At 43.6% G+C, this 14794-nt stretch overlaps 1 protein-coding gene across 9 annotated transcripts in view; it reads right to left on the bottom strand.

Annotated features, from left to right (window-relative positions):
* LOC149322916 (E3 ubiquitin-protein ligase HUWE1) overlaps positions 1-14794 on the bottom strand; it is a 131742-nt gene that overhangs the window by 79616 nt on the left and 37332 nt on the right. For 8 of the 9 annotated variants that reach the window (XM_089484709.1, XM_089484703.1, XM_089484706.1 and 5 more), the window contains exons 8-18: positions 14497-14574; positions 13541-13588; positions 13378-13446; positions 12410-12509; positions 10568-10668; positions 10117-10267; positions 9894-10021; positions 8317-8457; positions 1563-1674; positions 623-805; positions 432-533 (exon numbers count right to left, since the gene is read on the bottom strand). In XM_089484709.1, the coding sequence (XP_089340835.1) occupies positions 432-533; positions 623-805; positions 1563-1674; positions 8317-8457; positions 9894-10021; positions 10117-10267; positions 10568-10668; positions 12410-12509; positions 13378-13446; positions 13541-13588; positions 14497-14574 (1213 nt within the window). The remainder of the gene's footprint in view (positions 1-431; positions 534-622; positions 806-1562; positions 1675-8316; positions 8458-9893; positions 10022-10116; positions 10268-10567; positions 10669-12409; positions 12510-13377; positions 13447-13540; positions 13589-14496; positions 14575-14794) is intronic. The other variant, XM_089484705.1, reaches the window with a different exon arrangement.

A 14794-nucleotide genomic window follows, 5' to 3' on the forward strand; every position in this document is an offset into this window, starting at 1 on the left:
AGGAAAGAAGAGTCAGTAATGGTAGTAATGGAAAATAATTTTGCACTCCCGCCTATGATGATGGCACAATAATATAACCACAAAGATAGTGAACTGCTCTTTTGCACCAGCCAGAGAAATAAGAATTAATAGAAGAGCTTTCAGAACCAAAAATTCTTTACATGTCTCCTCAAACACCTGCTAGGTCAGGCACTTGTTTAATACTGCTGGAAATTAATTCCCTTGAACAAAGGCATCTTCCATAGAGGCATTAGGGTGGTACTTCACATTAAAATTCACAAGGAACATATTCTATATGATTTATTGCCCAGGTGAAGCCATATGGTACAGCCCAGGATGAAGAGGAGAGTAGTCAATAGGATTCACTGCAAACTAATAGTCCAAGAAAAACCGGCCCAAGAACCTCAGCTTAACAGCCCTAGACCCCTCACCGTGGCGTATGCCATCTGAGAAAGCTGGGTCCTGGATGGCCTTTTTCAGGAAATTCAACATAGATTTCAGAAGTGCTGCTCGCTGAGGGATGCACTGAACTCCTGAAATGGGAAGCAATCAAGAAATTGAATCAGTCAGTGACAAGTAGTTTGGCAACACAACAGGAGCTTTTATAAAAGTGATTACATACCACTTCGGGGAGAGACTACTGTATTTGTGCTGCTACTGCTACTGCTGCTGTTGCTGCTAGCGCTGCTGCTGTTACTACTACTTGGAGTGGTGGCACTTGGGGCCCTTGTTTCAACTACAACTTCCTGTCGTTGCTCTCCAGAGGTGGAAGGACCGGGGCTGCTTTCCATGGCTACATCAGAAACTGAAGGCATAGAAGGATTATTTTAAAAGACAGAAATTGACCAGTTTGTCAAAAGACATTCCCCAAATTCCCAAGACCAACTGCTGAAAAGTTTTTGATACCAAGGAGGTGGGGATAACAAAATGGAGTTTCTAGCTAACTTCCCCTAAAACAGAAATCTTGATATTGGAGAAGTGGAGCTGAAGAAGTAAGATGACCCAGTTCCATTCCTATGTCTATGAAGCGATAGCTGTGGGACTATGATTATTCCATCTAGAAACTGTACACACACAAGCTGACAGGAGGCATAGCTTCATTTAACACTACTGTGATTCAGAATTCTACAACCCTCTTGCCCCTGAACCAACAACTCAACCAATCATGGAATGGTCTGCCCCCCACCGCCCCATTTCCTCTACCCAGTCTGGTTATGCATTTCAAATTTGTTGCGTCTTCCCTATGCAGAGAAGACACAAAGTTTACTTTCCGTTTCACAAGTCAACATAATTTGTTTTATTTCAAAATGCAATTCTGGAGAGCCAAAAGAAGCACATTATGTAATGGCACATTTATAACACCCTCTTCTATGAAAATATTATCAAAGCTACTAACAGAAATGCATTAACAATTAAAATGCATTAACAATTAAAATAAGTATGTCCTGTAATTTACTCTAGTGATAAGGAGGACTGTCTTGTTGGGTTTTGCTCATCTAAGCTTTCTTTGGTAAGTTACAGAAGTTTTCATTGTAAAAGCAATACTTTTCTGAAATAATTACCTTCTATGTCTGTCTCCATCTCTTCACCTTCTTGTGTAGTAGTAGCAGCAGGTCTCTGTATCTTTGGCTTTATTACAAATGGACATTCCCTCCGGCACAGGTCTGCCTCATGCTAAAACAAAAGTTAGAAAAGGAAGGCAATGCATCAACGCCACACTTTAAGATGTTTATTGTGGAAATGAATTCAGTCTCGAACAAAAGTCATTTAATTTCTGTATTGTATTAATGTACTGTACTGTCACACTTGCAAAGGACTTATATGGAACTAACCACTGCCTACACAAGATGGGGTACACAGAAAACAGTACACGTCTCATGTTTGCTGCATTAGATAACCAAGCCTCCTAAGACAGGCATGCAGCCAGCATGTGCAAACACTACTGGCCTTCCCCAAAGTAACAACTATCTACCGGGAAGTATTATTCTCCCATTGCCAATATTTATTTATTTATTTATTCCACTTTTCTTCCAATGTAGGACCAAAGGTAGATTACAACACAAGTTAAAACAAAATACAGCTAAGAAATCTACAGTTAGGCCTGTTAAATAAAAAGTTCTTTGCCAGCAAGGAGAATTAGAGCAGACAGGTTAACCTAGTCCCTCATGGGAAGGAATTTCACAGATTAAGAGTGGCCACTGAAAGGGCCCTCTCCTATGTTTTTACCAACCAGAGCTGAGGCTACAAGAAAGCCCTCCCCTCTGAATCTTAAAACCTGGACAGGCTCATATAGGGAGAGATGGTCTCAGATAGCATGGACTTAAGCTATATAAGTATTTAAAAATCATAATCAGCATTTTGAATTGTGCCTGTAAACACTGGTAGCCAGTGAGTTTTGTGTTGCCTATAACCAGCCCCAGCCAGCGGGTCTAGTCACAGCATGTTGGATTCACTGAAGTTTCCAAAAGATTTCCACAGAAGGCACATTACTATAATCCAGCTGGAAGGTAATCAAGGTATATGTTACCATGGCCAGATCTGACACAAGATAAAATTGCTCCCAATTTTCATCCAGAGGGGGCCCCAGAAGGATAACATGGTTGATGAAATCAAAAATCGATGAAAAGTCCAGCAGAACCAAGAGGGGCATACCTCCTCTGTCCAACTCCCAAAGCAGATCATCCACCAAGGTGACCAAAGCCAATTTTATACAATAACCTTGAAACCAGTTTGAAATGGACATCCAGGAATCATTGGCGCCGAGATACCACCACACACTCCAGACCCAGATCCAAAAAGATGTATTGAAGACTTGCCAGTAATCTTCTAGTATGGCAGGATTCAGGAAGATTTTTTAGTAAAGGCTTCACTACAGCCTCTTTTAGAAAGGATGGATGGAACCTTGCTTTGCTCTAGCAAGGCATTCACTATTTCTTTTATCCACTGACTCCATCTCTCTCCAATTGTTTCTATAAACCAGGAAGGTCATGAGTCCAACACACATGGTATTACCTCTCCAAGGATTCTATTCACACCCTCAGGCTGAAATCCAGTAACAAAGTGCCCAAATACCCTAAAAGGGCCTAAATGTCTTAAATGTACCAGATCCCATCTGAACTTGGAAGCTAAGCAGGGCCAGCCCTGGTTAGTACTTGGATGAGAGACCATCAATGTGCTATACACTGTATTTTAGAGTAGCATTTCCCAAACTTAGACCCTTCAGCTGTTTTGCACTTCAGTTCCCAGAATTCCTGATTGTTGGCCAAACCAGCTAGGGCTTCTGGAAGCTGAAATCCAAAACACCTTACAGAAACACTGTTTCAGAAGGAGGAACTGGCAAAACTACCTCTGTGTATTCCTTGCCTAAGAAAACCTTATGAAATTCATGGGGTCACCATATGCTGACAGGCAACTTGAAGAATCATACCTACACAATAACAAGGGACAAACAAGAAACAAAGTTACATCGGCTACACCTGTATTACAGCGTTCAAGTCAAATCAGATCCAAGGGATTTGCCCTGTAATGTGCCTTGCAAATTCTTCACTGTAGGCTATTGTGTGGGTGTGCTGGTGGCAACAGCACGCATATAGCCGGCCTGCCTGGCTTCCTCCTCCGTTCCGCCCCCTTGTCTACCTCCAAAGGACTGTGATTGCTGCTGTTGTTGTTGTTGTTGCTGCCGGGCGGCTCCCTGGGCTTGAGATAACACCTGCACAGCTGCGCATCAGCCCAGGGAAGCTGCCTACGGACTCTACCATCTCCACAACTGCGCAACTGCGCATCTGCACAGCGGTGGGCGGCATTGAGGCGAACCCCTGCTAGCGCTGTAGCAGCAGAAATGACTGTTAGTGCCATTTCTCGGCTGCTGCTTTTGTATTGTGAGGAGGGGTGGAGGTTATGGGTATGGGGGATACTGAGGTTGGGGAGGAGGTGGATACCACTTTTGGCTTGAGCGGGGCTCCTACTGAAGTAGTGTGGGGCAAGGGGAGGTATGGCGGTAGGAAAGTGGGAAGCCGTTACAGGGGAAGGCGGGATCGATGTATAATATCTATCTCACCTTCCATCCACTTTCCTAATCAAAGAGGCCTGAGGGTCAGACCAACCGTGCCACAAACCCTGTCTCTGCTCCTGTGCAATACCAGGTCCGTGAAAAATAAGACCCACATAATTCACGATCTTCTTGAAGATAAGAACTGCGACCTGGCTTGCATTACTGAGACCTGGCTAGGGCCTGAGGGAGAAGCTGTGTGGGCACAGGCCCTCCCTGCCGGGTTCTCAGTTAAGGACCAGACCAGGTTAGGTGGGCGGGGGGGGGGGGGGGGAGTTGCCTTGATCTATAAGAACACCCTTCCCTTAACTAGGAACCATGTTCGACAAACCTCCTATATCGAGTGTATTTACCTGACCCTAAAAGCCAGAGACAGTTTGGGGATTCTGTTGGTCTATCGGCCACCCCGTGCGCTAACGGACTCCCTGCTCGAGCTGACACAGCTGGTCTCTGAGCTGCTGTTGGAGTCCCCTAGGCTTCTTGTCTTGGGGGACCTCAACATCCCCTTCGCGGCCAGCTATAGTCCATCTGGTGCAGCTCGGGAGTTCATGGATACCATGACAGCCATGGGCCTGACTCAATTGGTTATGGGGCCAACGCATTCTGCTGGTAATACCCTCGATATGGTCTTTTGTACGGACATGGAAACTCCGTGGGCAGAAATAACTAATATTTCTGCCTTGTCATGGATGGACCATTTCCTGGTTGAGGCTAACATCAAGGCGTCTACCCAGATCCCCCCCGGGGGTGGCGGACCTATTAGAATGGTCCACCCTCGAAGGCTGATGGAACCCAAAAGGTTCCAAGAAGCCCTAGAGGGAAACATGGTTGGATCTGACGGCGACTCTGTTGATGCCCTGACTACCATCTGGGACACTGGTCTCTCCAGGGCTATACACAGTATCGCTCCCAAGCGTCCTCTCAGGCCTGCTTCCAAAAAGCAGCCCTGGTATACCGAAGATCTCCGGGCAAGGAAGCGGGTTCTGCGACGACTAGAGCGCAAATGGCGGAGACATCAGGACTTAGCCGACAAGGCACTCCTGGACTCCCTTTTGGAGGACTACGGAGTGGCAACAGACGCAGCAAAGAACTCATTCTATGCTGCGCGTATCGCATCCGCGGAGTCGCATCCGGCAGAGCTGTTCAGGGTAGTGAGGGAGCTTACTCAGCTACCTTCCTCCCTGAACCCCATTTTGGAACCATCTAAGGCCTGCTGTGATGAATTTAACAACTTCTTCGTGGATAAAACCTCTCGGCTAAGGGCTGATCTCGACGCCATTATTAGTTCAGAAACCAGAGTAGAGGTCTCCAGAGCTTCCGTGGACTCAATTGTACTGGATCACTTTGAGTCTGTAAGTACTGAGGATGTGGACAAGATCCTTAGAAGTGTTAGGAAGACAACTTGCTCTCTCGATCCCTGTCCCTCGTGGCTAGCGGCTCAGGGGGGAGCGGTTGTAACAACCTTGTTACACCGCATAATTAATACATCTCTCAGGGAAGGGCAATTTCCATCCAGCTTAAAATTGGCCATTGTAAAACTGCTGTTAAAAAAGCCCTCCCTAGACCCCCTGATGCATAACAATTATTGGCCAGTTTCGCTATTGCCTTTCTTGGGGAAGGTGATCGAGAGGGCAGTTGCAATCCAGCTTCAATTGATCTTGGATGATACTGATTATCTTGACCCATTTCAAACTGGGTTCCGGGCGGGCTATGGAGTTGAGACTGCCATGGTCGCCCTGGTCGATGATCTCCGTCTGGGCATGGACAGGGGTAGCGTGTCCCTGTTAGTGCTCTTGGACATCTGAGCGGCTTTCGATACCATTGACCATGGTATCCTTCTGGAATGCCTGAGAGAGCTGGGAATCGGGGGCACTGTGCTCCAGTGGTTCCGTTCCTACCTCTCAGGCAGATTCCAGATGGTGCAGCTGGGGGACGAGTGCTCCAACAAGAGGGCGCTTACATCTGGTGTCCCTCAGGGAGCTATTCTGTCCCCCATGCTATTTAACATTTACATGAAACCGCTGGGAGAGATTATCCGGAGGCATGGGGCGCGGTGTTATCAGTAAGCTGATGACACCCAAATAGTCTTCTCTGTGTCTCCGACTGATGTAGTGACCAGGGATGGCATCTCTCCTCTTGATGCCTGTCTAGACTCGGTAATGGGCTGGATGAGGGAAAACAGACTGAGACTGAATCCAGAGAAAACAGAAGTGCTCGTGATAGGTTCCCCCGGTCCGGTATTGGAGGTTTGTCCACCTGTCCTGAACGGGGTCACGCTCCCCTTGAAGGACTCTGTTCGCAGTCTGGGGGTGCTCCTGGACTCGTAGCTCCACCGTACATCTCAGGTGGATGCGACTGTCAGGCGCACCTGTTTTCAACTTCGGTTGATACGCCAGCTGCGACCCTTCCTGGGCCGGAGGGACCTTGAAACGGTGGTACACGCTCTGGTAACCTCTCGTTTGGATTTCTGTAATGCGCTCTACATGGGGCAACCCTTGTACCATACCCGGAAGCTACAGTTGGTTCAAAATATGGCAGCTAGAGTGGTCACTGGATCTTCCAGGGCCACCCATATAACACCGGTATTAAAAGATCTCCATTGGCTGCCCATTCGCTTCCGAGCGCAATACAAGGTGTTGGTTATCACCTATAAAGCCCTAAATGGCTTGGGCCCAGGGTACTTGGAGAATCGCCTCTCCCCATATAATCCGCCCCGCACACTCAGATCGGCTGGGAAGCATTTGCTGACAGTCTCAGATTCTAAATACGCCACAACATCGCGTAGAGCCTATTCCATCTCGGCTCCTTTGCTCTGGAACGCGCTTCCCAGTGAGCTCCGATCGGCCACCTCCCTTGAGTGGTTCAGGAAGGAATTAAAAACCTTCCTGTTCCAAACAGCTTTCCCCTAACTTTCTCCCTTTGTAGCCTCCTTCCTCCCCCTCACCATTATTTTTGTTGTAAACATCTTATGCTAGTTCGATATTGCTATTGTGATTTTAATGTATAATTGTTGTTACTGTGTATTGTGTTTTTACTCTGTACTGTTATTGTTGTAACCCGCCTTGATCTACGGAAAGGCGGGCTATAAATAAATATTTTATTTATTATTATTATTTATTATCTGTTCTTGAAGAGCAGAGTGCAGAAAGCCCCTGCTCATTTCAGAGAGCTGCAGATAAAATGATGGCAGAGAAATAAGCTTTCTTCATTGCCACCACTGCCACAAAGTAGGCTTTTTATCTCCATTCTGTGAAAGGGGACATCCAGGGGCATTGTGTCCACTAGTCTGGCCATTTCTCCATTCCAAAAATCAACCAGGGCTTTGACAGATCACTTGCCAAGGCAACAGAAAATTTCCCAATAATTGTCAGAAATCGATCTGGATCCATACGCCTGGGACCAACCATCTTAAACCAATTCTCCAGCACTTCAGAGTTCCACAGCTCTTGTGAGCCTAAATCCCACCAGTCACTCATCTAGCCATTAAAAAAAAAAAAAAACTACAAAAAGTTCCTGCAAACCTAGATCACAACCATCCTGACCAACATAGAAAAACTAGGTCTAGAGAACTGGGGGGGGGGGGGGGGGGGGGGGGGGAATGTGGCCATGGGCCACATGTGTCCACCTCAGGATCCCACAAGGTTCAAAAATCCCTTTTTTGTGGTGGTGGGGTACAGGCCCCCTCCCCCCCACACACAATCTGCCAGGGGACTAATGTAGCCTCAAAGTCTCCCACAGTTGTTCACCCTTGTTCTACTGTGTGGCCAGTAGCACAGGTTCACGCCAGATAGTATGGACCCATGGTTTTCATGGAGGATACTAAGTCCTGAACTGCTCCTACCAAAGTGGCCTCAGCACAATTGTCAGAAGCTCCCCAGCTGCCCACTACCATTTTCACCAGCTCAGGAAGGGAGACTACTGAGGAGCAGGCAAGTGGTACTCCAACAGAATCCCTATTTTCTCTCTGTTACCAACATTTAAATGCACATATTTGAATCCAGCACAGGACAGGGTACATCACTGCATCTCTGCCTCCCTGCCATGGACTTCACTTGCTCCTGTACAGAGAACCCAGTTGGATAGAGCTAGGAGACATTAACCACTCAAGCTTCATTTACCAACCTGGCAGAAGAATTTTCAGTTAAGGGATTTATTGCCAAGACTTATCTAGATTACTTGGAGCGGAAGACAATTTGAAAAGTAAATAGGATCTCAACTTGTTAGGATTCAGCACTGAATGGCCAAGACACTAAAGTGAAAGAACCTACCTCTAGTCTGTAGATGAAGATAGAGAGGCCACTATGAGACTGAAAGGCTGCCATATCTAGATTTGTGATTAAGTCTACCACGCGTACAGCTCGGGTCACAAAAGTGATCTGATCCTGTTCATCTCCCAAGAACTTGATCACCTATGGGATCAAATGGTACACAAATTAGAACACAAAAAACATCAAATACCCCAAAGCCACTGAATGTATCAAATTTACTGATCCAAGGATCCTCAGTTCTTAAGAGACACTTGCAAGTTGTGTTCCAAAAGAAAAATGTTGGGATCATCATGCCCTAGATAAATGTCATTTAAACCAGGAAGTCAATGACCAGCAATGAGGCTCATCACCTGTGCTGGGGATTTTAACCAGCATTTCATTAATCTAATTAATCATGACATTATGCACCTTTCAGGGGCATGGCAGATGCTGTATAGCCTGGCCACAATCAGATTAAAATCATGCTGATGTTTGCAGCTACCATACAACTTGTCAGGAAAAAGCAACATGGGATATATAGTCACAAGAAATATAATATGTATATGAATGTATTTGAAAGTAACATGACACAGCAAAAGCTATTGAAATGGCACATAGGTGTTGCATATAATGTAATTAGAAGTTCCTAAATGCCAAGAACACATGTGGCAAGGACAAAGTGAAAAGGTGCAAATTGATATCACCTGAAAGTCATTGAGTGGACAGTAATGTATGATGCAATGTGAGGTAAAGATTGAGCCAAGTATGATATATCAATCATAATGTATGTACACGCCCAGGAGGTGGCAACTGTATAATGAATGGAAAGACAAATGCCTATATAAGCAATAATGTATGGCAATACATTTTGTGGGTATTGAGGAGTATAGTAGTGTGGGTATTGAGGAGTATAGTAGTGTGAGTTTTGTGAGTAGTGAATTGTTTTGTGCATAGTGTATATATTAGAATAAAAGTAGATCTTTTATAGAAGACTACTGTGTTGACTGGTGTCTTGAGAGCTGAACAAGAACCAGCAGACTTCAGAGAAGATTGGAAGACATCTTCAGCCAATTCTCAGAGCTACTGGTCAAACTGGTTGTTCTTCCGCTGACCAGGGGGGTGAGAGTGAAAGCCAGGAGAAGAGCTGCAACTCCCATCATCCCTAACACAACTAACATTAGCAGAAGCTAAGCTTACATGCACTGACCTGTTTGATATGCTGCCAAATATTTTATATTTGTCAAGGAGAATCTATGGATCGTTTTTTTTACTCTAGTTAATTTCTTGTTCTCAATAGCCCAAAGTTCCAAACCAAAGAGTGTCTCAAATTAAACACTGTGGGGAGAACCCTTCATACGGCTAGTATTCAAGATTTTCTAGCCTTTTATTTAATGGAATGAAAGCCATTCTAGAAGAATCAGCAGTGAGATGGATACAGGTACTGAGGTGAAGAAGAAAAAAATTATATGTAATTATATTAGTTTTTCATGTTCTCTTGACTATGCTTGGAAGTACACATCCAATTTTTGTTTTCAACAGAAGCCTAGCAGCAGTTTTCTTCCTTCTGTGGAACTGTCAATCCTATGAGCACACATTACCTTCAGTAAGGCTTCCATCATGCCACAGGAGACTAAAGCTTCACCTCCTGCATCATAGCTCGCCAAATGATACAAGAAGGAGAAGAGTGCTGTGGCAAACTGGTGAGGATATGGCTCCATTGAGGGATCTGGAAAATAGGGGGACAAGCATTAGAGTTCACAAGCAGCAACAAGCAGAAGCACAATGAATTATCTCCTGTACCCGAAAAGCAGATACACTAACCAATCATGGCCTGTATACAGTTTCGGACCAAGACTGGCAAAAATCCATGGTACGAGGCAGTTCCCGTGCAGTCAATAATACTGCTGAGTTTTGGAGTCCGCTCCAAGTGCACAATTGAAGTCAACGTCCTCAAAGAGGCAGCTTTAATATCCTGTTAAGGAAAAACAGGAGCGATTAGACATGTAGGCTCTGACAAGCTTTATGCTAATTTATTAATACCAAAATAAGCTTCTCATTTCCAGACAGGGGCAGAGAATTCCACAAGAATGTGAAACACAGCAGTGGCAACCTCAAGGAAATACAATAGCAAAACATAAAACCTGATAATATCAGTCCTACCAATCCAATTCAATCCCTACATCTTTTGGAAGGAGCTAAAAGTGAGGCACACAAAGTTGTGTTTCCTTCCTCAAATATGGACTAGGTAGGCAGGCCAGCATAGGTTACTTACCATTAATTGTTTATCTGTTATTTGCAGTACATCCACTAGCTCCTCTATCAACCCATTGTACAGTATGCTGTTGGCAGATTCCTGCAAGGCATTTGAATATACTGTGGAAAGAGAGAGACTGTTAAGAATTTGCAAGAGCTGGGTGATGCAGAAACATAGCTGAAGTGTCACTTGAACAAGTGATATAGTGATGGCATCCAACTCAAAATTCAGAAGCATGAGCTTCTACAGTTTGAGCCATGAGTAACTACAGTGTTGCCCATTTCTGATTCCATGATACAATTATAACTACAATTATATCAGACAACATGCAATCAGGAAGCTACGTCCTTGGTTTTTAGCCAGTTTTTAACCTATTAAGTCCCTGGAGTTCCATTGGGTTGTTTTAATACATAACTCTTTCCCAGGTAACACTTTGAAGAATTTGATGGGCATATTTTCTTCTAAGTATGATTTGGGGCATTTAGACTGCAAGAATGGGGGTGGGGACTCCATGCAGCTCACAGGTCATACTTTCAAGGCCTGTGGTTTAAGCACACAGAAATTAATACTAAACTCTGTGTTAGTAGTAATTATGTTTTTCATATAAAGAAAATCTGATGCCAGATCATGAAGTGCTTTTGGTCCAAAAAGAAATTTAATTTCAAAGGCATTTTCCAGGAAATAATACTGGAGGTTGGTGAGTTTGTTAGGGATGTTGTTCCAAGGTGAAAAGAAGAGAGGAGAAAGGTCTGAAGGTGAGGCTAACAAATATGTTTCAGGAAAGAAACTGATCATTTTTCTTCATAGTTGTGAGGGGGGAGGGAAGGGTCAACATGCATATTTTATGCCAGAAATAAAGAACAGTATGCTAAAATGTTTTATAATTGCAGATAGATATACTTATCTTGGATATTTTAAAATTTTAATTTTTTTCATACAGAATGGGACTGGTTTGACTATTATTAAATAAAGGTGCTATTTTCTGGGTCAGGGGGATTAAGCAGTTATTTCAACATCACACTTTTTAATAAATGCAGATGGATACAGGAATCCTTGTTTATTTTAACAGATGTAAGTAGACCATGACTGTTAGATATAAACAAACTGAAATAGAAAATTTAATGGATATATCTATCTTGTAATGCTTGTACTGTATGAGTTTCTCTATCTATCTTATATGCTATTTGTACCAGCATCATCTAATAAACAAGATGGCCACCAACAACCACTCTTGGCTTGAATAATGTGCTACTCTGGTATATAAAACATCAGTGACATCAGAAACAAAGAAAAGATTTGCTGGTAAAGTGTAATTCTTGCCACTCCTGAACACAAAAGGCCATTTGTCTGGAGACAGTCTCCCCAGCCAATCCGGACCAACATTTTAGGGTACATCTTGCTCTGAATGCTCTTCCCATGCTGCTTTTAGTTTTCATGTAACAAAGAATGACAAGATGCTTTTGAAGGTCTTTGTCTTTCCAAGATTTATACAGAACAATGAATAAAATTGTGGAGGTGATTGTAACAAGAGTACAGAGAAGATGGAGAAGATGCGCTCAACAACAGCAGAATGACGGTTCCCCCAGGGAAGCAGTAAATACTAGGCAGTGCTAGTGTCACTGCTGAACTGTAAATGTCTCAAACATTTTTCACAGATTTGTCCTTGGCTTTTGATCCTTGAAAGTAATATTTATCAATGCTGTATGCATTGATTTTTATTACCGGTTATTGTCAATGGGGTGGAGTGGGGCAAATCTGGCTTTCAGTTTGCATTTACAGATTTGGCTGTTTGTTTCCTGCATTTTTAATACATGCTTAACTCTGTGCAACTGAAAAGAACCTAGCTGTTGTCATACTCACCTAATATAGAAATGGCATGCAGTCTGGCCTGAACAGCTTGCAATCGTTTTTTATGATTGGAAAAACCATGGGCCAGGCGAATGTGTGTAAACAGCAGCATCTACAAGAAGAAAATAATTAACAGGGCTATAGCAATGTTCCCAGCACCTAACCACAACCAGACAGCCCTCACACTCTCATGCCTGGCCAACAGTCATATCTTCCAATTCTACCCATGAAGCAGAATGAAGTAGTATGAGCTGCACTGCCTCAGCTTGGACGTGCTGCATTTTAGAATACTCCCCAATGCCCATATACGCTAGGAAGAGAACTAGCAAAGGGGTAGGGTACAAATCTATCTCTTCAACATCCTAACAGTCTATTTGTTGTTTTTAAACCTTAAAGAGATATTCAAAATGTCACCCTTCCCTGGATGACAGTTCTATCATCTAGGGACATAAGATCAGCCTTTCTGGACAAGATCAAAGATCTAATCCATACATTTCATTCCCACAGTGGTTAGTCAGATGTCTATAGAAAACCCATAAGCAGCACCAGGACACCCATATTTATCACCCCAGCGCCCATATTTAGCTTCAGATATAGATGTTACTCCAAAGAGATGGATGTAATTCCAGATGATGTCCGCTGCCATCTAAAGTCAATCAATCCTTTGCTAACATTAATGAAAACAATGTAAAAGGTCTTTCATTTCAATCATTCCATACTGAAAACAAAGGATGGTCATCATTCCTAGGATAGCAGCATGCAATAGGAACTGAATCTAGAAACCTCAATTCATAGCGTGCCCTTTCGAGCCTGAAATAATTCCAAATGCTAAAGGAATTCCAAATACTACAGGACTTAGGATTCTCAACTAAATTGTCTGTTTTCTCGAATTCAGTTAATTTATTTCTCCCCTTACATCAAACCAGAAACTTCATTCTGTAACACACTGAGTACCAAATTTGCTCCTTGCTTCAACATACCTGTTTATCCTTTGGGATACTGTACATTTTGGTGAGAGATTCCATAATTTCAGAGGGGCTTTCTGAAATCTGCATTGAGAAAACCAACTGCTTAGAATCTAATAATACAAAAGGCAATATAAAATTGAATATTCCACTGTTGAAGAGACAGGGAATACCTTACCTTGTCAAGTTGTTCTATGTGGATATAATGTAGTGTGTTGCTGGTAGTCTGAGAAGAAAAAGCAAGAAGGTTTTGGCAATCATATCCAACCTCTCATTTAGAAGCTGTGGCACAGTAGCAACCATGGCATAGATATGTTTAAGGAAGACCCACGGGAGCAACAGCTCAGTATTGAACTGTGGCTTTGGCTAACAATCAACCTGGCCTTTGTGGGTAATTCAAATACACCATAACATGTATTACAGTGCTGGCAACCCCTATGTGAGAGAAAACTACAGCCCCATAAATCGATGCCTAGGAAAAAGTAAGCATTTAGAGAAGCAAAAGTCTCCACAGGCAGACAGAGGAGTTAGCTTGCAATCTTGAGGGAATCTCAACCCTGTACTGATGTGTTGACTTGGGAATGCTATCAAAGTGTGTCATCTACTCAGATTTTCACCAGAATGCTCAGGGTAATGTAAATACTGCAGAAATGTACCCACAGAGCCTAGCATGCAACTTGGGAAGGGAGGACAGCATCTGAAGGGTTTGTACCTCACAAGAGACCTATCAGAGAAATTCTCAAGACATAGAACCACAAACACTCCTTGAGATAAAAGGGCAAATAAATGGGACTTCAATACCACTGAATCCCTAACCCATCACCACTATCTTTAAGAGTGAAAAGCAAACTATCCAAATACATGACACAAAACCTAGAGCAGAGGGATATGGTGGTTGGTCTGCAACAACCTCCAACTGAATTGATCAAGCTACTGAATGCGGCTGAGAATAGGAAGACTGGCTGCCAGCATACCTATTGTAACTTCCTCCATCTTAGCATTCACTTATTTGGAATGGAGCTCTGTATTTCTTTTACAGAGTGAACAGAGAGCAACATCCTAAGCTTTTTCGTCTATTCAATGCCCACCCACTTCCCACAGAACCCTACAAGAACAAGTCTGTAGGAGACTCACCCTTTTGTCCACTTTGACCTCGGCCCCTGGCTCTGCATAGAATTCAAAGTGTAGTGTAGTTGCACTGGGAGGGTATTTCTGTGTACAGATCACAGTATGGAATCAGAACAAACCAGATGGCAAGCACTCTCTCCAAAAAATCAAGCCACTCTCTCTTCACTGGGGGAAGGAAGGGATGGAGACCAGCTCAAAGGACAATGCACCCTGGGACTGAAATTGTTTGCAGCAGTCTGTATCATTATGCACAAAACAATCCACCCTCAACTCTCCTTACAGCATCTGGTGCAAGTAGAAGCAG

This window comes from Sceloporus occidentalis, unplaced genomic scaffold (genome assembly GCF_023333645.1).
Source record: "Sceloporus occidentalis isolate IW3139 unplaced genomic scaffold, rSceOcc1.0.p SCAF_1, whole genome shotgun sequence".
Classification (NCBI taxonomy): domain Eukaryota; kingdom Metazoa; phylum Chordata; class Lepidosauria; order Squamata; family Phrynosomatidae; genus Sceloporus; species Sceloporus occidentalis.